The following is a 23,726-nucleotide window of genomic DNA, read 5'->3' as shown; positions in this document are numbered from 1 at the left end:
ACCTCTGCTCTAGCTTTCCCGTGCCAAGAAGCCGTCTGCTCTCGCACTTTTTACCCTTTGAAGTGCAACATTGTAAACATTTTTACATTTTCTTGCACTGTACAGAACGTATGCAGCAACTGCAAAAAGTACATTTGAGGTACACACACTGTAACATTCTGTGCTTCATGTGTTGTGTAGACAGGCATACCCATGCACACACAATTGTAGCCAGTGGTATTTCAGAATTATTTGGGATTTTTCAGACATAATACTGTATTTCGACAGTGACAGTGAAAACAGTGTACATTCCGTTCGTGTTTTGTGATTCAGCATTTGCAGACATTTTTGAGAGATGTATTTCATAGCTATTGGCAAAAACAATCTTAGTTTGGTTCTTTCATTTCTATTCTTGTTCATTACCTGTATTTTCTTTACAGCTTTGATTATAATTAGATAAATGTGAAATTCAATTGAGAATATAAATTAAAAATAATAAACAGCAATGAAAACATTGTTTCATTAACATTTTTCCTAGATAAGTATGATTTATGACACCCAGGTCTTTATTATAGTGGATTTTGCATTTTCAAAGTTAGGGGCATCATGTGCGTAAAAACGCTTCTACTCATCATGCTGTCGTTCGGCCCCACCTATTCCCAGGGGTCTGACACTTTGTGAGTTGTTACTAAGCATCCTCTGCTCCAGCCTCTCCAAAGGGCAGCCCCCTAGATCCACTAGAACAAAAGATATGCACTTTTGAATGTGTACACAGTACCTATTGTGCATTATTGGGTACAGTACCTGTTTGTGCCCACAGGAGGCGCCCTTTAGCCCTCCAGCGCTATTTTGGGGCTTTCTTGCGCCCTGAGTATACCCCCTTGTATGGGTCACCCTTGGGACTAGGAGCACCGTGTCAAGACAAGTGCTTTTAAAACCCCAATGATGTCCCGGGTCAACTGGACCCGAACACTACGAAAGGGTCCAAAAAGTGAACATCACACAAAGGTTAAGTAAAAAAGGAGCCAGACCTAGTCAAGAAAGCTCCTCTGGGGTCAAATCACAGATTTTGAAATTAATATTGAATTAATTGTTATAACTTCATGTCATAGAGAGGAATTACCTGCATTTGCGTTTAGATTAAATTATTATGTTTTAAAGATATTTTCTTGATAGACGTGTCCCACGTGACAGCATTCGAATTGTCAACGTAAGAGGAGGAGTTGAGAATCTTCTTTAGATAACGGTGCCGGGGTAATGCGCATGCGCACCTTGATCCAGAATAGAACCGGGGATTGCCAGCCCAGCAAACGCCGAATAGCGAATACCATATTTATTTCTTACGAAATCAAGGTACTATTGCATGAAATTCAAACTGTAAGTATACCTAAATCAACGCGTTTGTAAGAATGCATGCTCCAATGGCCTAGTCGCATGTATGTTTGTGTTTGCAGGTTGTAAGACTGGCCTGAATCACTTCCAATGAATAAGCCGTGGAAAGTCTTGAGGCCTGCGCCTTTGTCTGCGTGCGGATAGCATGCTTTGTGTAGCAAGTAGCGCAGCTCGCCGCATTTCACACTATATTCGAATGAATCAGAATAACATGTCTAATGAATGTAACTTAATGCATCAATAAAGGCCAGTCGTTTATTTTGCAAATCAGCATACTCGCGTCTGCATTCTGCAAATAGACTAGATCCACGCTGGTCCCAATGGTTTTAGTCCCAGGACTGTTTTAATGATGCGCTCTGCCTCTGAAATGGCGCCTGAGTATGTTAGCCTCACGTATCCCCATATGCATTAGTCAAACGCAATTTGCACACTATCCAACGATCTTTATGAGTATGACCATGATCTGGCCACTAAATTAGCCACTAAATTAGTTAACAATCTACCACCCCACTCAGGGCGTTATGGTGTAGAGCACATCCGTGCGTTCTACAATAAACTGGGTGTACGCAAAGATGATTTTAAACTCTCCATGGTGTCAAACGATGAGGTGTTTAAAAAGCTGGGCGCTCTACACTCAGAAAAGGCCACGGGCCATGACAATATTCCAGCCAGATTTCTAAAAGACTCAGCTGCCTCCATTACCCCAATCATCACCCACATAATAAACCTCTCCATCAAACAGGGACACGTCCCCCTTGACTTTAAAATAGCAAGGGTAACCCCACTGTATAAAAAAGGAAGCAAATTAGACCCAGGCAACTACCGACCTGTTTCTATTCTTAATTCCATCTCGAAACTTATGGAAAAACTGTTTATGAACAGGTTGATAGGTACCTTACCGAAAAAAATCTGATGTATGAATTTCAATCAGGATTCAGAACATCCCATTCCACTGACACATGCCTTCTCTATTTGAACGACCACATCAACCATGAGGTGGACTCGGGCAAGTACTGCGGCATGGTCATGCTGGACCTCCAGAAGGCCTTCGACACAGTAGATCACCACATATTGTTAGATAAACTGAAAGCAATTGGGTTCGATAGAACATCGGTGAGCTGGATACAATCCTACTTAGAGGGGAGGGAACAGGTGGTTAGTGTGAACGGAACACTGTCCCCCCCCCCTCCCAGTGACCTGCGGCGTTCCACAAGGAAGCATATTGGGACCTTTACTGTTCCTAATATATGTGAATGACATGTCATCAGCATGTGATTGCAATTTGTTCCTGTTCGCGGATGACTCGGCTCTGCTGGTCTCTGACAGGGACATATTGCAGGTGGAAAAAGCGCTAAGCACTGAACTGAGTAGAATCTGCATCTGGCTAGCTGACAATAAACTATCAATACACCTAGGTAAAACTGAAACCATCCTATACGGATCCCCATCTAAACTCAGAAAGGCTGAACATTTTAAAATAAAAGTGGGTAACATTAATATCACAAGAAAAGAGGATATTACATACCTGGGCTCCATCTTAGAGGCAAATCTTTCCGGAGATAAAATGGCAGCAAAAGTAATCAAAAAAGTGAACCATAGAACTAGATTCTTGTACAGGATATCCTCACTTGTCAGTAAAAACACACTGAGGACCCTATCAGGAGCTCTCATTCAATGTCACTTCGACTATGCCGTAACATCATGGTACTATAGAACCACAAAGGCCCATAAAACAAGACTCCAGACAGCCCAAAATAAACTGGTTAGGCTTCTGCTAGGCCTCAACCCTAGGACACATCTAACCGCTGCTCATTTTTTTAGCCTTGATTGGCTACGAGTAGTTGACAGAGTGCAGCAGCTTGCACTGGGCCTGGTCTTCAAGATACGCTACACCACAAAGACACCCAAGTACCTGTCAACATACTTCCAAAAAGTGAACAACGTCCACACATACAACACCAGAGGAAGCTCCACGAACCACGTTCAACCGCGTTGCACCACAAACAAGGGGTTAAACTCGTTTGCAAACTATGCAGTAAAAATGTGGAACGCCCTTCCTATAATCTTAAAGGAGTGCAAAACACTGCCCACCTTCAAAACCACTCTCAAAAAACATTTACAGGAGGCTGCAATCCGTAACTGGACCCTCTAAATCAAAAATCTGATTAAAAGACCCGAACTACCCACTGTACATACTTTGTGTTTTGTCCCCCGCCCCCACCTGTGGTGTATGTCCCCACCTGTCCTACCCGCTGTACATACCTTATGTTTTGTTGTATTGTTCTTCCCATGATGGATGTATGTTTATCTTGTAGATAGTAATAGTTATTTGTCTGTATTATCTTGTAGATAGTACTAGTTTTTTTTTTTTTTTTTGTCTGTCTTACATGTAACGATGAATTGAAAATCAAGGACCCCAATTGAAATAAGCCAGTGGCTTTCTTGGGTTTTTATCCTTTTAGATGACCTTGTATGTAATATGTACTTCCATGTACCTACTTCTGCAAATCTTCTAATAAAGTTTTCAATCAATCAATCAATGGCATTTGATGATCTCGGCTACCAGTCAGCCAACTGTATGTTAGCTAAGCTATAACACTATGTGCAATATGACAACCCTCGTGCACATAAGGTTCAGAGATAGGAAATGTTAGGATATTTATAGCATAGCATAGAGTACAGCACAGTGTTTTATTTGTATAGTATAGTATAGTGGATAGTGTACATAGCCTTTATTTATGTAAACCAGCCCTTTTCCCTTGTTTTAGTATTTTTTTCCTAGCACCAGGGGAGCCCCCCCCTCCCAAATTTCGTTGTATGGTACCTGTACTATATCAATGACAATAAAGACCATTCATTCATCTACATTGTGTGATCTTGTGCGTCTCCCAGGGCTGACTATCCAGACTACACGACCATCATGGCTGATGGAGAAGGGTTTGTGGTACGCGTGCGGGGCCTCCCCTGGTCCTGCGCTGTGGACGAAGTCTCCAGGTTTTTCTCAGGTGAGAAGATAGGATACTCTACTATGAACACCAATCTGGTTTTAGTCATCTAGAAACTAAGCTTTTGCATGTGGCATTCATTCAACAGATTTAGCCTATCACTGATTATCTACTAAGACTCTTCAAAGGCATTTGTGTGTGTGTGTGTGTGTGTGTGTGTGTGTGTGTGTGTGTGTGCGTGTGTGTGTGTGTGTCTGTGTGTGTGTGTGTGTGTGTGTGTGTGTGTGTGTGTGTGTGTGTGTGGGGGGGGAAAATTCAACAACTGTTGATTTGTCTTCCAGATTGTAAAGTTGCAAACAATGGCACGAGTATCCATTTCACCTACACCCGGGAGGGCAGGCCCAGCGGAGAGGCGTTCGTTGAGCTGGAGACCGAAGACGACCTGAAGATCGCCGTCAAGAAAGACAGAGAGACCCTGGGGCACAGATATGTGGAAGGTTTTTTTTTTCTTCTTTTTTTTTTAATGCATATTCATCAATACACTAATCACTAACAACTTCACCATGAGTAAGGAGGTGGTATGGCCTAAAAACATAGGTTTTATAGTCTAGCTTGCCAGATCGACGCAGCTGGCAGCTCTCGTTTAAGAGACTACCGGTTGCATGATTGGATGTTAATTCAGGACATGTTTATGTGTTTGTCTCAGTGTTTAAGTCGAACAATGTGGAGATGGACTGGGTGATGAAACACACTGGTCCCAACTGCCCAGAGACTAGGGATGTTACGCTCGACGCAGTAGTCACGACACGGCGTCTATCTTCCGACGCAATGTGCGTCGATACAAATGTATCGATGCTTGTGTCAAATGGCAAAAACCACGTGACTACTCGAAGAAAGATTCGTACGTCACACACGCACATCTGAACCGTGTGTCAGTCGTTCCGCAAACGGGGCAGTGTTCCAAGTTTGGTACTGCATAAAATGACGTTGAACTCTCTCATATTCACTCATATTCACTCATATTCGAGGGTTGTAGTTAGAGTGGAGACATACGGACGCTAGACAGAATACATTTATTGACAGAGACAGAGATAGAGATAGAAATAGACATGAGATTGGTAGATATTGATAGATAGATATAGAACATACAGAGATAGTCATAGATTCATAATTGCAACACATAGGCTAGCCAGATAGATACACATAAAAAAACGTTGCCTGTTCATGTACACAAGCAATAAATATTTGATTGTTCACATAAGCACAAGTCTGTCCAGTTTCCACAATGTAGCCTTGTTTTGCACTCTTTCCCTGTTCCACGAGCACGTCCCAACACTGTTGACCCTGTTATGACATGTTGACCATTTATATCTAATGACCATTTATATCTAACCGAAATGTCATTCCGATTTGTATCCTTACATGTCAAGGGGATAGTGGAGTGAATTGGACTGGTGATCGGAAGGTTGTGAGTTCAAATCCTGCCTGAAACACCACCACTAGTGTGCCCTTGAGTACTACAATTACTCCAGGGGGAATGTCCCTGTAAGTAGCTTTTGGATTAAAAGCGTTTGCTAAATGGCAAATTCTATTCTATTCATATCAGAAATGGACACAACAGTTGCATTTATTTATTTATTCATATATGTATTTATTATAGTCTACTAGACACACCAACTTTTAAGACCACATATATGGCCACATACACATCGACACAGTTTGTCACAGCACCTTTATTGAACAAGACATCGCAGATGACGGTGGGCTTATTGTATTTTGCCTCAAATTCCTGACTTGTGAATAAGTCGATACAGCCGCCATACCACGACCTGACCAGCGATGTCATTGTGGAGCTGCTGTACCACGACCTGACCAGCAGATGGCAGTATAGGCAGTACCATGACCTGACCAGCAGGTGGCAGTATGGAGTTGCTGTATCGACTGCATCGAAAGATCGACACTTTTTCCGACACAATTGTGTCGAACGTGTCAATTGCGTCGAAAGCTTTGTTTCCCCCATCACTACCAGAGACGGAGGGGGACGGCCTGGTGCGGCTGCGCGGCCTGCCCTTCGGCTGCAGCAAGGAGGAGATCGTCCAGTTCTTCTCAGGTGAGGGTGAGAGGTCACCCTCCTCTCCTTCAATCCAGTCATGTGCACCCACGGTCACTCTCTTTTGACATTAGTCTAGCAGGTCTGGCTATTTTATATTGGGCACTTACAGCTTTTCCTTCCTGTGATTTTTTCCCCCCATACACTCAGGTTGCCATGGTTGGAGATATCGGAGGTACTTCACTGGATGATGCTACCAGAACAATGATGCCGTACCTCCTCTCAAATGATCTGGCAGTCCAGTTCAACCTTCATGGACGTCACAGCAAGAAGTTCAGAGAAATGCACCTTTATGATGTCATATATGGTAAGTTTGAGTGTTGAATTGCTCAGTCTAACTTTTACATTTTTTATTTGGCAACACATTTGATGTATACCAATAGAAGGTATGCCACAGCAAAGACAGTATATACAGCAATGGAAACGGGGCACAACAAATCTTCAAAACATTTAAACTGATGTCACTCAAGAAAGTTCCATAATGCTATAATTTCTAACAGTTGGCCCCTTGTCATTTCTATTAGGGGGACTAAAGAAAAATGCCCTCACTCAAGAAACCAACCACAAGGATGCAGAAAAGGCTCTCTCCAAGTGGTTCACTGGAGCTCGCGATAGAGGTGGAAAAAGAGTTAGACCTCGGACACAGCTTCTACAACTGGATGATGCACCAACCCAGTAGGCAAAGTCTCTGTCTCTCTTTCTCTACAATGCTGCCCTGTGGTTGGTTCTGTCACTGGGGATTAAAACCGAAAGGCTGAAGAGACACGCACAGAGGGCCCAAGATTTTTTTTTTATTGCACTGCTTGGACACACCACACCACACCACCCCATCCTCGCTGGGCGGAAGAGCAGCCACAGCTGGTGGCTCATCGCACTGCCAGCAGGTACGAAGCGGTTCAATAACTCCTTTGTCCCATCAGCCATTAAACTGTACAACTGCTCGGTGGGCAGCAGGTTGCAGGCTTGGGGCAGGGTGGCAGGTGGTGACTTCACCACTACCCCCACCATCACCACCAACCACCCACCTCCGCCCCCCCCCCCCCCCCCCCTACCCTGCCACACCCCCACCGAACTGGAACTGTACCGAACTGAACTGAGTCACTGAGTGAACGGCCGTGACCTGAACATATGAACACTTCAGGAACACTACTGTAACTGCAACTCAACTGTACTGTACTGAACAGAACTAAACTGAACTGAACCTAACGAACCGAACTGAGTCACTGAGTCACTGAGTGTATGGACGTGTCTGTTTTTTGTGTGTTGTCACTGCTGTTGTATCCTACTGACTCACCTGCCAGTGAGGACGCAGAGACTTTACCAGAGCGCCCATTTTTATTCTTATATTTTGTTCTGTTATTAGTCTCTGTGGAGCATTGTGGGAATATTTTTTTATTTTAAGTGTACAATTTGTATGTATATACTGTATGTACACCTGTACATTTGATGTGTGCCTTTTCCTGCACCTTTACACTGCTGCATTGTTATTTTCATTGTATTTTTATTATCTTGTTGTAATATTGTTTTTAATAAATTTGTCAAAATATATATTGTCTATTTTCATCCTGGTAAAACTTAAGACGTGTAAAATGTTATACCCAATTTTTATTTTAGGTGTGTTTACAAGAATTAACATGGTTCATGTCAAATACTGCTTAATCTATTTTATTTATATTTAAATCTTATTAGGACCCACATTGGAAATCAAAGGAACCATTGCACAACCAAACCCAGTTAGGGCCCACCTCGGTCCCATATAGACTTGCCTGGTTGGGGCCCACCTAGGGCCCAGGTAGAACCCACCTTAAGCCCACATGGGCATCCCAGTTAGGACCCACCTCGGTCCCATATAGACTTGCCTGGTTGGGGCCCACCTAGGGCCCAGGTAGAACCCACCTAAAGCCCACATGGGCATCCCAGTTAGGACCCACCTCGGTCCCATATAGACATGCCTAGTTGGGGCCCACCTAGGGCCCAGGTAGAACCCACCTAAAGCCCACATGGGCATCCCAGTTGGGACCCAAGTGGATCCCGCTAACATTGCCGACATGAGGCCCATATGGGTTAGCCCACCTTGAAACCATATGGGACCCACGTGGGCGTGCTGGCTGGGGACGTGGTGCCTCAAACTGAGGGAGCCAGGTGCTTGTTTCTGTACGCCGTGCTCAAAGAAACTTGTCTACGGCAGTATAGTATATACTATAGTATATATATATATATATATATACAGTATATATATACATATATATCGTATAGTATAAAGTATAGTAGTGGGAAGAAGGTTATTGCTCGACATGCCTCAGATCCCGGTCACCAAGCTTCGGTTCGAGCGCTTGCTCATACAACAACCTTGCCGGGAGCGACGGCGACAGGTAGCCTACCACTTCATCTTCAATGACCGACCGTGTTTGCGAGCAAAAGATCAGAGTGTGCGCGTTTATAGCTGAACTTGATCTGTCTTTCACAATGGCTCAGCCACTCGTCGATTTGTGCAAGAAGCTATCAGAAGACAGAAATGCACTGACAAAGCTGTCCGTTTCCAATAAGCACGCCAGCTATTTAAACACACATGGCCTTGCCCCGGAATTTAAAAAACGGCTGTGTGAAAAGCTTAAAAAAAGCAACTTTTTTCAATGAATATCGACGAAGCTACTAATCTTAACATGGACAAAATCCTCAATGTCCTTGTTCGATTTTTTGATGATGATCTGGCCAAAGTAACAACACAACACCTAGCCAGCAGGAAAGTAAACATCGCCAACTCGTCAGCCCTCGTGCATGACTGGTCACTAGTCATCAGTATTCTACTTGATGGAGATCTATTGATCTATTGTTTTAGTGATAGTGGCTTAACAAGTGATGCAATCAGTTTGGCCTTAAGTGATTTAATCAGTTTGTGACCCCCCTCCCCAAGAAAAAGTTTCAGGCACAGGATTTTTTCCCTCTTTAAGCCCTGCGTGTGTGTGTGTGTGTGTGTGTGTGTGTGTGTGTGTGTGTGTGTGTGTGTGTGTGTGTGTGTGTGTGTGTGTGTGTGTGTGTGTGTGTGTGTTAGGGCTGGGACGTAGTCGACGTAATCGACTACGTCAATACGTCGACTTGCGTAATGTGCGTCGGTGCGTCGCAAAGTCGCCAAAAAAATCTAACTGCAATTGCGGCACTGCGCCGACGTGGTGGCGGGGGCGCTGTTTCGCAAATAAGTTAGCTTTCGTTTTTGCTAGCGAAATAGCTGATAGTATGTTGACTGCTCAAGGAGAATACATATTTGAAACTACAGAATGCCTGAGAGCCTTATATTGCATTATATTACATTATATTTTGAATGGTCATCTGGTGCCTGAATATTGTGTTTTCCTTTACATAAATAATGACATTTCCACCATAAATTGATGCAGAAAGGGCACAAATTGGTGCATATCAATTCACCAGAATGCAAGAAATTAAGTGTTTGATGTTTAAGGACCCCCAGACAGCCCTGCTTCATGGGTCCCCCCCGATGTCAAACACCACTGGTACCACCTCTGCCTCATTTTGAGCCAGGAAAAACCCTGATGGCCATGTTGGCATTCAAGTTGGCTAAACATAGCAGTGCGTCTGCCCTGTGTCTGGGGCTGTTTGACAGAGGCAGTTACAGTAGTAGTAGTAGTAGTAGTAGCAGGTCGCCGAATTAAAGGTGTCTGTGTTTAATTGCGGGCCCACAGACAGCCCTTGGGACAGCCCTTGTGTGTGTGTGAGTGTGTGTGCGTATGTGTTGGAGGGTCAGCAAAGGCAGAAGACAAATATCAGCTTGTCCCCCAAAAAATCTAAAATGCTCATTCTATTCTATTCAATTCTATTTTCATTGTATTTCATTGCAGAGCTTGAATGGTAAAAGCCTCAGTAAGCCACAGCCTCCTCTCTCCCAGCCCCACCCCCTGGGGGGGGAGGAGAGGAGGCGGAGCTGTCCTGTCCTGTGAAGGCGTCACACAGGCGGAGGCGGGGGTCCAGGCCGGGCAGACGTCACCAAGGCTGGAGGCTCCAGCAACTCCCCCAGGGATGCCCAGGGTCTCCTCTCCCTGTCCCCCTCCTTGTGGAAGGCCGTGGAGGGGGTGCAGTACATCGCTGACCACTTACTGGGTCGACTTACTGGGATCTCCACACTCCAGAGCTCTCCTCCCATCTTGCAGTTCATCTGCAGGGCAATCTTGGTGGCCACAGTCATCACGACCCGTTGGCGGGAAAGGGTGCGAGCCAACACACACTGGCTGGGGGTGGGACAGTCCACACACAGGTACTTCTTCACACTGTCATACTTATCCTTCCTGTTGCTGGGGAGGATCACCACCACCTGAGGAGGTAACACACATGCTTTAGTCCTCATTCAACACCTAGAGGTGGTTACCTGGACACAGATTAAGACGATTGCTAGACATGTTATGCTCAGAGACTAACCATCTGGGTGGTCTCTGTAACGTTGTGCTGCAGAGCCCTGAGCAGAGACTCCTGGCGGTCCTCGTACTCCACCCTGTACACAGACCAAAACTGTCAAAGCACTGGGACATCTAACCAATGGGACTTCCACTGATGATACCATGTTCATTTTGAGATAACACCCAAGTATGATTGGCAAAGAATACTCAAGGCTTTGTAAAACACCTGTGGTACAATACTGCAGCTTAAAGTGCTCATTAACTCAAGCTTGGAACCTTAATTCTAGCTGTGCCCATTCACAGCTGGACTCACCGTTGTAATTAACTTATGTATCATATGTTGCTCCCTGCCACTAGGTGGTGCTATAGCACTGTGTGTGTGTGTGTGTGTGTGTGTGTGTGTGTGTGTGTGTGTGTGTGCCTCCAACCCAGAGTGAGAACTCACATAACAGGCTTCTGCATGCGGATGCCCATGGGTGGGGACACCTTATTTAAGCCGTCCAGGAGGGCGTGGGCTACGTCAGCATTGCGGTGGTTAAGGAACATGATCCAGTTGTCCAGTGGCCGGCTGCTGATCAGGGAGATCCCCCTCATTTCTTTGGACCAGTCTGCTGCCCAAGCGTTGTAGTCGTACTGGGAGACAAAAGAAAAAGAAAAAAAAAGTTTTTGAGTTTGTTGCAATCACAGATTATGACATTAGTTATGCATATACATGCAAATACATGACCAGCAAACATTCTTGTTTGGAGCTAGATCAGTACATGTTGCAGTAAAACAAATGTTTAGCAAGAGCTTCAAACTGCAGGTAACAAGTACTGTAATAAGCCACACTGGGGACATCATTTCTGATGTATTCAATACTTTTCCACCCCCCCCCCCTGAATGTTTACATGGTGTGTTCAATAAAAACATGAACACATTATCATTGTTTGTGTGGTATTAGTTTAAGCAGACTGTGTGACCTTAGAATTATAAGGTTCTATCTCCGTTTAGGGCAGTTCAGAGATATTGAGCGTCAAAGTTTTTACATTCCATTATGTTCTGTGAGATGGAACCATTGTATTTTATGAATTCCCCTCTCTCTCCTCTCCAGTGCCGACGGTGACTTCACCGTCACCCACCTGACCAAGGCCCACCTCTTCCACGACGGCTGGATCAAGTGGGTCCCCCCGGCCATCTACAAGTCCTCCTGCAGCATCGACGTCACCTTCTTCCCCTTCGACCAGCAGAACTGCACCATGAAGTTCGGCTCGTGGACCTACGACAGAGCCAAGATCGACCTGGTCAGCATGGCCAGCAATGTGGACCAGGTGAGTGGCCAGCCAATGTGTACCAGGTGAGTGGGCCTGCACTATGGACCAGGTGAGTGGGCCAGCACCATGGACCAGGTGAGTGGCCAGCAACATGGACCAGGTAAGAATTCTGCTCTTTTCCCCTGTCATTACATTCCAGGCTGTGACGTTGAGGACACATCGTCTGTTATGGGTAAATATGAACGGAATGCCTTTCTCATTTCTCATCTCTCTCTCTCTCTCTCTCTCTCTCTCTCTCTCTCTCTCTCTCTCTCTTGCTTTCTTTCCCTTTTGTTCTCTCACTCTCTTTCCCTCCCTCCCTTCCTCTCTCTCCCTCTCTCCCTGCCCCCTTTCTGGACCCGCCAGATTAACTACTGGGAGAGCGGCGAGTGGGTGCTCGTCAGCGCCGTGGCCAACTACAACATCAAGAAGTACGAATGTTGCCACGAGGTCTACTCCGACATCACCTACTCCTTCTTCATCCAGAGGCTCCCTCTCTTCTACACCATCAACCTCATCGTCCCCTGCCTCCTCATCTCCTGCCTGACCGTCCTGGTCTTCTACCTGCCCTCCGACTGCGGGGAGAAGATCACCCTGTGCATCTCCGTCCTCCTCTCCCTGACCGTCTTCCTCCTCCTCATCACCGAGATCATCCCGTCCACCTCGCTGGTCATCCCGCTGATCGGCGAGTACCTCCTCTTCACCATGACCCTCTCCATCATCATCACCATCTTCGTGCTCAACGTGCACCACCGCTCGCCGCGCACGCACACCATGCCGCGCTGGGTGCGCGCCGTCTTCCTGGACGTCGTGCCCGGCGTCCTGTGCATACGGCGTCCTCCTCCGGCCGTGGTCAAAGAGGTCAAAGGCGGGAAGCTCGTAGAGATGACGCAAACCAGGGTCGGCCGCGGCGGCGGTGCGGTGGGGGACGGCGTCTGGGGTGGTGTGTGTTCTGGGCCCGGGGACGAGCCCTACTTCTCCCCCTCCACCTCCTCCTCCGCCACCTCCCCTCAGGGTGCCCCCCAGGACAGCTTGGCCCGTTCGTCCTCTCTCCCTGGGTCGGCGCACGGAGACGGAGGCCCCCCTGGTGGGGCTACCACAGCAGCAGCAGAAGCCTCTGGGTCTGGGCGGGTCACTCTCCTCCAGCCACAGCCAGTACACCATCCTCCTGGAGGAACCCCCACCACCACCCCACTCCTCCTCCTTCTTCTCTTCCACCCGGCCAGGCTGCTCCACACCGCCTCCTCCTCCTCCTCCCCTCCGACCCCACCTCCCCCATCGCTCCAGGGAGAAGCACCCCCACCACCACCCCCACCACCACCACCACCACCACCACTGCCAGGCCAGGCCGAAGCTCCGTTCCCTCAGTGTGCAGTACGGCCTGGGAGAGAGAGAGAGGGAGAGGCCCCAGAGCTCTGTCCGCGGTCGCTCCCGCAGCATCCAGTACTGCGGCCTGCACAAGGAGGCCTCCAAGGTAACGCATGGATGCTGGTTCAGGACCCCGGTTTAGAGGTGTGTGTGTGTGTGTGTGTGTGTGTGTGTGTGTATGAGCGTGTGTGCGTATGTGTTGGAGGGTCAGCAAAAGGCAGAAGACAAATATCAGCTTGTCCCCCCCAAAAATCTAAAATGCTCATTCTATTCTATTCAATTCTATTTTCATTGTATTTCATCGCAGAGCTTAACAGCCTCTCTCCCAGAACCAGCCCCACCCCCTGGAGGGGGAGGAGAGGAGGCGGAGCTGTCCTGTCCTGTGTCGGCGTCACACAGGCGGAGGCGGGGGTCCAGGCCGGGCAGACGTCACCAAGGCTGGAGGTTCCAGCAACTCCCCCAGGGATGCCCAGGGTCTCCTCTCCCTGTCCCCCTCCCTGTGGAAGGCTGTGGAGGGGGTGCAGTACATCGCTGACCACCTCCGAGCCGAGGACATGGACTTCTCTGTGGATGGATGAGTGACTGAATAAGAATACAGTATGGTGGATGTGTTACGGTACATGTGGGAAAACTAGGGTTAGGGTTAGGTGCTACGTCGACTTGGTACATGTTGGCATGTCTAACCCTACCCCTAACCCTAATCCTAACCCTAACCCTAATCCTAACCCTAACCCTACCCCTACCCCTAACCCTAACCCTAGTTTTCCCACATGTACCGTTTTGTGTTGCACGCTAGCTACATGCTTTGGAAGAGAAATCTATTTTTTCACAACCTTATGGGTTCTGTGCTGTTCTACGTAAAAAAGTTCTAGTGCGAACGTGGGAGCTGGTGTTAGGGGGGGGGCGTGTCTGTAATATTAGTGTTCATTTTAAGGCCAGAATTGTTCAGTGCACCTGACCGCTATTCAGCCCACCTGAGTGCATGCGAGACAGCGCCCCCTAGTCTAGGACTGTGGTAATTTCACCTGTTACTGCCGACACAAACTAAACAGTACACCTGCGCTTGGACCTGCTTCCGTTATATGCCGGCTGAAAATAGAGCCCAATCATTTGTACTGTCTGTATGAAATGTGTATTTAATGATTGACCATCTATGTCACACACACTCACACACACACACACAAACACACACACACACACACTCACACACATACCATAAATGATGCCAGATGTGAGTTCATGATGTGGCTACCTTTCTCAAGGTCACATGACCACTACACAACAACACACTACAACAGAGTTAAAACCCGGTTCACATAATAGGAAACATTATGATCATAATAACAGAACTAATAATCAACATTGTCTTTGTCTAATTCTCTGACTTGGACTGAGACACGGATGTATTGTTGTGTCCATTGCCTTCCAGGTCAAGCAGGAGTGGCAGTACTGTATGTCGCCATGGTGATCGACCGCATCTTCCTCTGTGTGTTCATCTTGGTGTGCATCCTGGGGACCGTCGGCCTCTTCCTGCCTCCTTGGCTGGCTGGAATGATCTAGAAACTCCATTCCTTTACTCAGTACTCAAGTTGGAAAAGACAATCAGGGGGGAGGTGGTCTTTTTATTTAAAATAAATAAATGTTATTGTTAATTTGCTCATTGTTTGTTTCTTTGTTGGTCTTGGTAGGTTTCATTGTTAATTTTTGTAATATTATATACATTATTTTGTGCAAATTCTGGTTGTGCGCCGACCATCAAGAGTAATTTTTGTTGATGATGAATAGGGGGCAGGTAATTATAAGATTTTTCTTCTTCCTGCTCCTTTTTTGCCCATGGGGAAATTAATTAATTGTATACAAATAAAAATGTATGACATGTATGACAATCTCAAAAAAGCAAAAAGCAAAGCAAAGCAAAAATAAATAAATTAAATTAAATTAAAATGAAATGATTTTATCATATGGGGACAATTTTAGCATCCCCACAGCGTCAGTGACTTGGTAAAAATGTCATTGCATGTGTGCGTGCCCCCTCCCTCGCCCACAGTATTTTACTCAATATGCGCAAAACTAAATGTTGAAATAGCAGTAATGCCACGTTCATTGATAAAATGACATAAGGGATAGAAAGGGGGGAGGGCAGTTTTAGAAGGGGGATGATTTTGACTGTTTTTATTTCAGGGGGGCCATGCCACCCCCCTTCATCCCCCCTCAACTTGAGTGCTGCCTTTACGTATCTCTTTGTCTCCTACTGTTCTGCACTGACATTATAGACCTGAACAGATGAAACCATCAGCTGAAAGTCGTCCTCCCTCTTGTCTTCTTCTGTCCTGTGTTTCAGATTCAGATTCATTTATTTATTCAAGGGACAGTGCATATTAATAAAACAAAAATAAATTGTAAATACACCAGAGTTAGTTTTCATCCGCAGTCCCTATGCCATGATGTCTTATACGGCTCCCTGGAGGAAAAAGTACATTTAAAAGATAAAATATAGGTAGACCTAGGCACAAAAAACTAGACAGGACAAGCATTTAGCTTAAGGGCATAACATAGGGGGTTAAAAGAGCAAGCAACATATACGCACGATAAGCAGACTAAAAACAAGCAACACAGACTGTACAGGTAAGACATGTTAGGCGGTACACAGACAGGCGGTACACATGACATACAGGTATAGGACAGGACATTTCAATGTTGACAGATGTGTGTGTTGATCATCCACTGTTTTAGGTGCTTTCTAAATGATTTAAAGGTGCCTAAATTCTTTCCAGGTCAGTTAGCATAAGGGTCATTTTTTTTATACGGTGCCATTTGGACTTCATAACTTGTGAAAAATAAATGGTTGATTTATCTACATTTTAATGTTCTATTATATAAAGGACATATCTAGCTTGCTGAAAAACATAGTGGTCGAGCTCAGGCACCTACATTTTATTTTATTTAGAATACCCTCTGTAGTTGAATAGGGCGAGTGTCTCCAGAACAGAGTGGACACATAACAGGGTGGACACTAACAGGGTGGATATTTTGAGTTAAAGTTAGCCTTTAGCCTGCCTGTGTTAGCATAATAACTAGAATGACCATGAATATTTGATGAGGAATCTAATTTGCACTAAATACTTTTTTTGAAATTATTCAATTTGATTGATCTCCTCAATATTTAGGCATAACAGGGTGGACACGTTATGGTCAACCACATTAAACTCACTGGATAAAAACATAAAAATCAGATGGTAAAAGAGGTAGAAAATCACACAGCTTACCACATTTGAAATCCCCTCCTCTGATGTGATGTCACCTCATGAGAGTGATGTGATTGAGAAATATGGTTTTCTTTTAAAAGGGACATTAACACAGCATAACAGGGTGGACAGTGATCGCAGGGACAAGCAATATTGTAAGCAAAACCTTATTTTTTTGTACAAAATAAAAAAAAAGGATAAAAAACTATATTTAATTTCAATAGATATTGATCAGGAAAATGAAATAATAATAACATATTTGGAAATGTATATGTTTTTAATAGTTATTTTTGGGATTGAAGTTGAATGAACAACACTGGGGACATCCCAAATCCCATGCAAAATCAAATTTACATCTTTAACCAAAGCTTTTAAAATGTAGAAAACAACAACTTAGAAGCCCATATCATTGTATTCATAATAAATAACAATTGACTATACATGAAAAACCTAATGGAATTAGTATTTGTCCAAATTTAGACAAAATACAACATGATTTAGTACTGGGGACGGAAAAGGCACCGTATTAAAAAAATGACCCATAAAGGACATGTAGATAGAGAGAGGAGGACGCTGCTGCTTTAGATCATTGGGACACACCTGGACTGGCTGTTGATACACGGGATATATTGAGGTCCATGAGCTATAAATAACAAATAAATGGCCAAAAGGACATTCTGAAAGTAAGTGAAATGTGTTAAAAAAAACAATGAAAACTAACTTGCCTTCCTCATAGCTGGTATTGCACTTTTTGGCTGAAATAACCTCGATTAAATCTCTGACACAGTTGTTCCCATTCCTCCATGCAGAATTATTCCAGATGTGTGGTGTTTGAGGGGTGTCTTGTCTTGCATGCACAGCCCGTTTCAAATCACCCCACAGCATCTCAATAGGATTCAGATCCGGGCTTTCACTTCAGCCGTTCCAGAACTCTCCATTTCTTTCTTTTGAGCCGTTCGTTGGTGGATTTACTGGCATGTTTTGGGTCATTGTCATGTTGCATGGTCCACATCTGCTTTAGCTTCAGTTTTGCATGGTCTCACATTTTCCTCAAGCACCCTGTGATACAATATAGAATTCCTAGTGGATTCTATGATGGTGAGCAATGACTTTGTTAGGGATTTGTATTAAAATAACTAGAAGTGATAAATCAAGTACTGTGTGTTCATTTAAATAATATGTGACTGAGGTCAGTTGAAGTCTCACAGAACCATAAAAGAGAGGTTCTGCTTTTGAGCGACGTGGGGGGAAGGGGCTCCTGACTGGGAGAAAGTGTTGTGGTTCAAACCGCCTGTAGATTGCTTATTTTGCCTATGTGCTAACAACCATTTTGTACCTGCTGTTATGATATTCTATTTTCCTATACTCATTTTATACTATCATAACTAATGATTAATGATAAGTCTATTCTTCTTCTTTTTTTATTTTTATTATTTTTTTTTTATCCCTTTTTCACCCAATTTGGTAGCCAATTGAACCCAACCTAGCATCCAATTATCCCCTGCCTATTGCGTAGGATTCGCCGCACGACCCCGTGGCCGGCAGCCCCAGAGGAGATCGCCAGGCAGACTAGCTGACTGGCTCCTCGAGCCCAGCACCGTTATTCCGGCACCCCGGGGGCGGTGTTGCGCGACGGATCCTTGTCTGGAACTATTCCTATACCGCCCTCGGGAGCGGCCGCTCAATATGCCGCTCCCTGTGTGTGCCTCGGCCATATCCGGATCTGGCGAGCTGGGATTCGATCCCAGTCCCCGGTGGGCAGCTTGCAAGTCTATTCTTCTATACTGTATTTTAACTTGTTAATCGAATCCCAAGTCATGGGAGTCTGTGGGCCTGGCAACAGTGATGTTTACACAAGTGATCCTGATAAGGACATAGGACCTACAGACCTGGTCAGGAGGGAATGTGTTTGAAGATTAAATAACTGGCCAATTAGTGCTTTAAAACGCACGTAGAATACAGCCAAAATAACTATCAAAATATCTGTGCATCCTAAAAACATAACTGTGTGCATATGCTTACTGGTTCCTTAAAAAACATTAGAATGTGTGTGTATCTAACTAGGCTAGACTAGGCTGCTCAGGATACTGTTGCCGACAGAGTGTCCAAACACTCTCTCCATGACAACACTCTCACCATGACAAACGACCGGGGGGTCAGAAGAAGAAGATAACACACTCGCACGGACACCGAAAGAAGTCGAAAGCCACATACCGATATAAAACAGACGCTCACCATAAAACCTACCAGAGGGACAGCCCATCCCTAAATGTTAAGGAAAATGTATAAAGACTATGGACCAAGGCGAAACGGGGCTCTTGTCCGGTGAAGCTTCTGCAGTTAACCAGCTATTCTGGTCTGCGGAGGTGAAACTAGATAGGACCCCTTTCCATGGAATGAAATGCTATTGTTTGCTGATGCTATTGCTTGCTGATGTGCTCGAATAAATATTCTCTTAAAGAACAGTTCAGTAGTGGTGCCGAATATTTGATTAGATCATTTTATCTTAAGAAGTTATATCAAGGACGTCTCGTTGAGATTAAACGAACTCGCTTGAAAGTGACGACTCAATTAAATCAATTCTGGAGAAGTTGATCGCCTTACAAAATTGGTGACCCCGACGTGATTTTCAACGGGATGCAAGGAGGAGTGGGCGAGGCTGGGTTCGGACTGAGCACTTCCACGGTACCAACACAAAAGAGGTGAGCAGAGCCATTTAATGAAATCTGCTTAGGTAGACAATAGTGTTCTAGGTGGAAGTGCTGGGCCTGAATCGTGTGTCAAACCCATTCTGATCTGTGTCTGTGAAGATCCGTCACAAAGTAAGGATAATCATTAATTAAATTGACATTCTATACATTATTGAACACCACTGTCTGATATAAGCACATCTTGTATTAACGTGTAATAGACCCGCCGAGGTCTAAGGAAGGGACAGTAGCTAAGTCCTGGATATTAAGGGGTAACAAGGGGTAACCAGGCCCAGGCCCCAGGAAAGGACACTATGGTCCTGGATATTAAGGGGTAACCAGGGGTAACCATGCAGGCCCAGGCCCCAGGGGTAACCAGGGGTAACCAGGCCCAGGCCCCAGGGGTAACCAGGGGTAACCATGCAGGCCCAGGCCCCAGGGGTAACCAGGGGTAACCAGGCCCAGGCCCCAGGTTGGAATACCTTGCAACCAAGTGAGAAGTGTAGGTCATTGCGAGTAGGGTAGCGTCCACGGCAGGACTGCAGTCCGGTGGAGGTCCTATATTAGCGTGCCTCCTCTCACAGCGGGCGCTAAAACAATTGTGAAGTTAGGATTATAAGGTTCTATCTTAATTTTAGTCAAAATTGGGTCTTTTACATAATCTGATCCAATAGGTGTTTATTAATGTGTGGTGTTATTTTTTAAATGTTGGCATTTTGAGTTGGTAATTCATAAAAAACAAAGGTTCCATCTCACGGAACATAGTGGAATGTAAAAACTTTGACGCTCAGTGTCTTTGAACTACCCTAAACGGAGATAGAACCTTATAATTGTAAACTCATGCTAAGGTGTTACGTAATATTGTATGTAAACCATAGTTGGAATTGTTATTATTATTGTAATTATTACTATTAAAAGGGATAGTTGGGTGAGGCGCCCTGGAGCAACAAGTATTATTCAGTAAGAAACCTTCTACGTTTTACAGCCCAATTGGCTGGGATCACTCCAAACTATTAGCTACTAGCTAAAAATAGGAAGTTCTCCTCTCCCGGAGACCATCTGGTCAAGAAGGGGAAAGTTACTTACTCTTACGCCTAGTGAGCTTATTTTAGTAAAAGGGGAACTCCTTTGTCCTCAAGCTCTGTCCCTAGTTCAACATAAGACATTGTTTTAATCAACAACAAGATAGCGCACACATCCTATCTCAAGTCTCAGCTACATCACATTGGTCCTATCTCACATTTCTTATACATCTTGCAACACAATCAACCCCATTCTAGTGGGTATCTTGGATATGTTGATTTCTCTCAGAGTATATGTGTTTAGCTTTTCACTTCCTGATTCTATTCCTATGCAAGCAGGTCTACATTTCATAGCAAATCAGTCTGGCAGATCATGGCAGAAACATTCATCATTCATCAACAGAGTCATTGGTGGTAAACCCAGGTTAATCATGGGGAACAGCTCGATGTCATAGTTCAAGTCCAGACCCAATGCTGGCATTGGATCCTCCTCAGACGGAGGTGGGGTCTGCTCATCATTGCCCTCTGGTGGTGTTATAATGACCTGTGGCAGGGTGGACTGCTCGATGCCTCCCTCTGGTGGCAAGAACCGTGGAGTGATCTTCAACAACCACTTATCCGGTGTGGTGAACATCACACACTCCTGCAGATTCTTCCTCTCTGATGCTTCTTTAGGCTTCCTGCTTGACTGAAACTCTTCCCACAGTCAGAGCACTGGTATGAATTCTCTCCTGAGTGTATTCTCTGATGTCTCCTTAGGGTTCCTACATGATTGAAACTCTTCCCACACTGGGAGCACTGGTATGGTTTCTCTCCTGTGTGTATTCTCAGGTGTGTCTTTAGGTGTCCTGCATGAATGAAACTCTTCCCACACTGTGTGCACTGGTATGGTTTCTCTCCTGTGTGAATTCTTAGATGGCTCTTTAGGTTTTGTTCCCGATTGAAACTCTTGCCACACTGTGTGCACTGGTATGGTTTCTCTCCTGTGTGAATTCTCAGGTGGCTCTTTAGGTTTTGTTCCCGATTGAAACTCTTGCCACACTGTGTGCACTGGTATGGTTTCTCTCCTGTGTGTATTCTCTGGTGTTCAATTAGGGATCCTGCCCGAGTGAAACTCTTCCCACACTGTGTGCACTGGTATGGTTTCTCTCCTGTGTGAATTCTCAGGTGGCTCTTTAGGTTTTGTTCCTGATGGAAACTCTTGCCACACTGTGTGCACTGGTATGGTTTCTCTCCTGTGTGTATTCTCTGGTGTCTCTTTAGGTTTCCTGCTTGCATAAAACATTTCTCACACTGTGTGCACTGGTATGGTTTCTCTCCTGTGTGTATTCTCTGGTGTATAGTTATGTTTCCTGCATGAATGAAACTCTTCCCACACTGGGAGCACTGGTATGGTTTCTCTCCTGTGTGTATTCTCTGGTGTATAGTTAGGTGCCCTGCTTGAGTAAAAAATGTCTCGCACTGGTAAGGTTTTTCTCTAGTGTGTATTCTCTGATGCTGCTTCAGGTGTGCTACATGCTTGTAACTCTTGCCACACTGGGAGCAGTGGTGTGTTTTCTCTCCTGAGTGTCTGTGTTGTTTATGGTTCCCTGATGTGGTGGAGCTGGGCTCACTGTATGAACTTGCGTTGGAGCTCTGCTCATCTGTAAGAATATGAACATATACAGGGTTACAAACATATTTTGTGCAAAACATTGAGCAAAGTTGTCAAAAAGAAGAATATTATTTTAAATAGATATATACCTATAGTTTATACTGCAAAACATGATGGTGTCTCTCTGGTTTCTCAAATATATTGTTAAAAGAAAAGGTGTAATAAAATAAAATAATATAAACATGCCTGTCCGTCATATACGTGTGAGTTTGTCCCAACATATTACAAGGGTCAAAAGGTCAAATGGTATGACCAAGTGGATTGGGGGAGTAACACAATGGTTAACCCATTTAAACCGGGGGCGCTGTTGCGTTGTTCTACCTTTCAAGCCGGTAAAGCGGATACGTAATTTTGTAGTATGTGTATTTTTTCCACATTCTTCTGGTCTCTTGGCCAATGGAATGCATCAACATATACACGTGGGAGTATCTACACACGTGCAGATTATAATTGTTTTCACAATATCTTGGCAACAGCGGAGAAGTTTCTGAAGTTAGTTCGGAAGGGAGTGATATTGATGATGAGCTGCAACGTTTGCAGGAAAAGCACTATACAAATAAAAGTTATTACTATGATTATTATGACAATGTTATAACTGATTCGGATGATTTAGAAGGCTTTGAAAAGGAATGGAAGACGGACAACTAGCACCGTAATCCTAGGAGGCGTTTCAACCGCGTCTCGTCAGCCTCGACAGTAGGGCTGGGTTCAAAAAATCGATTTCCCGATTCTGAATCGATCTTCATTGAATGAGCGATTTATCGATTCATAAATCCCGAGATCGATTTTTTTTTTTTTTTTTTTTTTTGCTTGCAGCTTCAACCCGCAACGAGATCTCGCGCTACAAGAATTTATCATATCTCACGCAACGAAAGGTCTCAACACTAAAATCTAAAAACATGGCGATGGCAGGGACACTCAAGTCACCACCAGGCTTAAAGTCAGATGTCTGGGTGCATTTTGGATTAGCAAAATGTTGGTCAATGATGTTCATTTATGTTCCAATAAAAAGTACATTCATGTAACTGCTTTGGAGTCAATTCTTAATGTAAACATTGATATGTTTAACAATGCTACATGTTATAGGGTTCCTTGAACCATTTATAGCATTAGTTCTGAGAATCTCTTTCATATTCAAGCAAAAAATGTATATTGTAACTAGATCGAATCGGAATCGAATCGAATCGAATCGTGAATCGAATCGAATTGTGAGCTGTGAATCGGAATCGAATCGTTTTGGGAAATCAGTGGCGATACCCAGCCCTACTCGACAGCCTACAGTAAAGGGCCCTCCAAACTCATCACAGCTGGCTGAACTGCGCCCTTCAGTCGCCAGGGCAAGACAGATTGTTAGCCAACTTGTTGAGCCACTAAAGCGACGGTGCAGCCCCCTGTTCTCTCCCCCCACCCTCACTCCCTGCCCCCAACTCCCCAAACCACTCAAACCCAAATGAAGGTCCTTAATGACATTCGTGTGAACACTGACTCCAGAAAAATCTCAGTTTTAGTACTACTAGACTGGTTTAGATCCTACCTACAGGACAGAAGCTATTATGTCTCCATTGGCAACTTTGTGTCCGACCAAATTAAAATGACATGTGGGGTTCCCCAAGGGTCTTCTTC

General features: G+C 44.8%; 2 protein-coding genes across 2 annotated transcripts; both read left to right on the top strand.

Moving 5' to 3' along the window:
- Positions 1-4,291: 4,291 nt before the first annotated feature.
- Positions 4,292-6,617, top strand: LOC308175221 (heterogeneous nuclear ribonucleoprotein H-like; the record flags this gene model as incomplete). Its single annotated transcript, XM_080550931.1, has 4 exons — positions 4,292-4,376; positions 4,658-4,813; positions 6,346-6,426; positions 6,577-6,617. 4 exons carry the CDS (start codon positions 4,292-4,294, stop codon positions 6,615-6,617), a joined length of 363 nt encoding a protein of 120 aa, XP_080407057.1.
- A 4,759-nt stretch (positions 6,618-11,376) lies between these two features.
- On the top strand, positions 11,377-14,070 carry LOC308175220 (neuronal acetylcholine receptor subunit alpha-4-like; the record flags this gene model as incomplete). The annotated part of the gene is made up of 5 exons (XM_080550930.1): positions 11,377-11,438; positions 11,926-12,142; positions 12,491-13,045; positions 13,500-13,598; positions 13,822-14,070. 5 exons carry the CDS (start codon positions 11,377-11,379, stop codon positions 14,068-14,070), a joined length of 1,182 nt encoding a protein of 393 aa, XP_080407056.1.
- Between the last annotated feature and the right edge of the window lie 9,656 nt (positions 14,071-23,726).

This window comes from Nansenia antarctica (genome assembly GCF_963989245.1).
Source record: "Nansenia antarctica genome assembly, contig: SCAFFOLD_67, whole genome shotgun sequence".
Taxonomy (NCBI): Eukaryota; Metazoa; Chordata; class Actinopteri; order Argentiniformes; family Microstomatidae; genus Nansenia; species Nansenia antarctica.
This window is presented reverse-complemented; position numbering and strand designations above follow the sequence as displayed.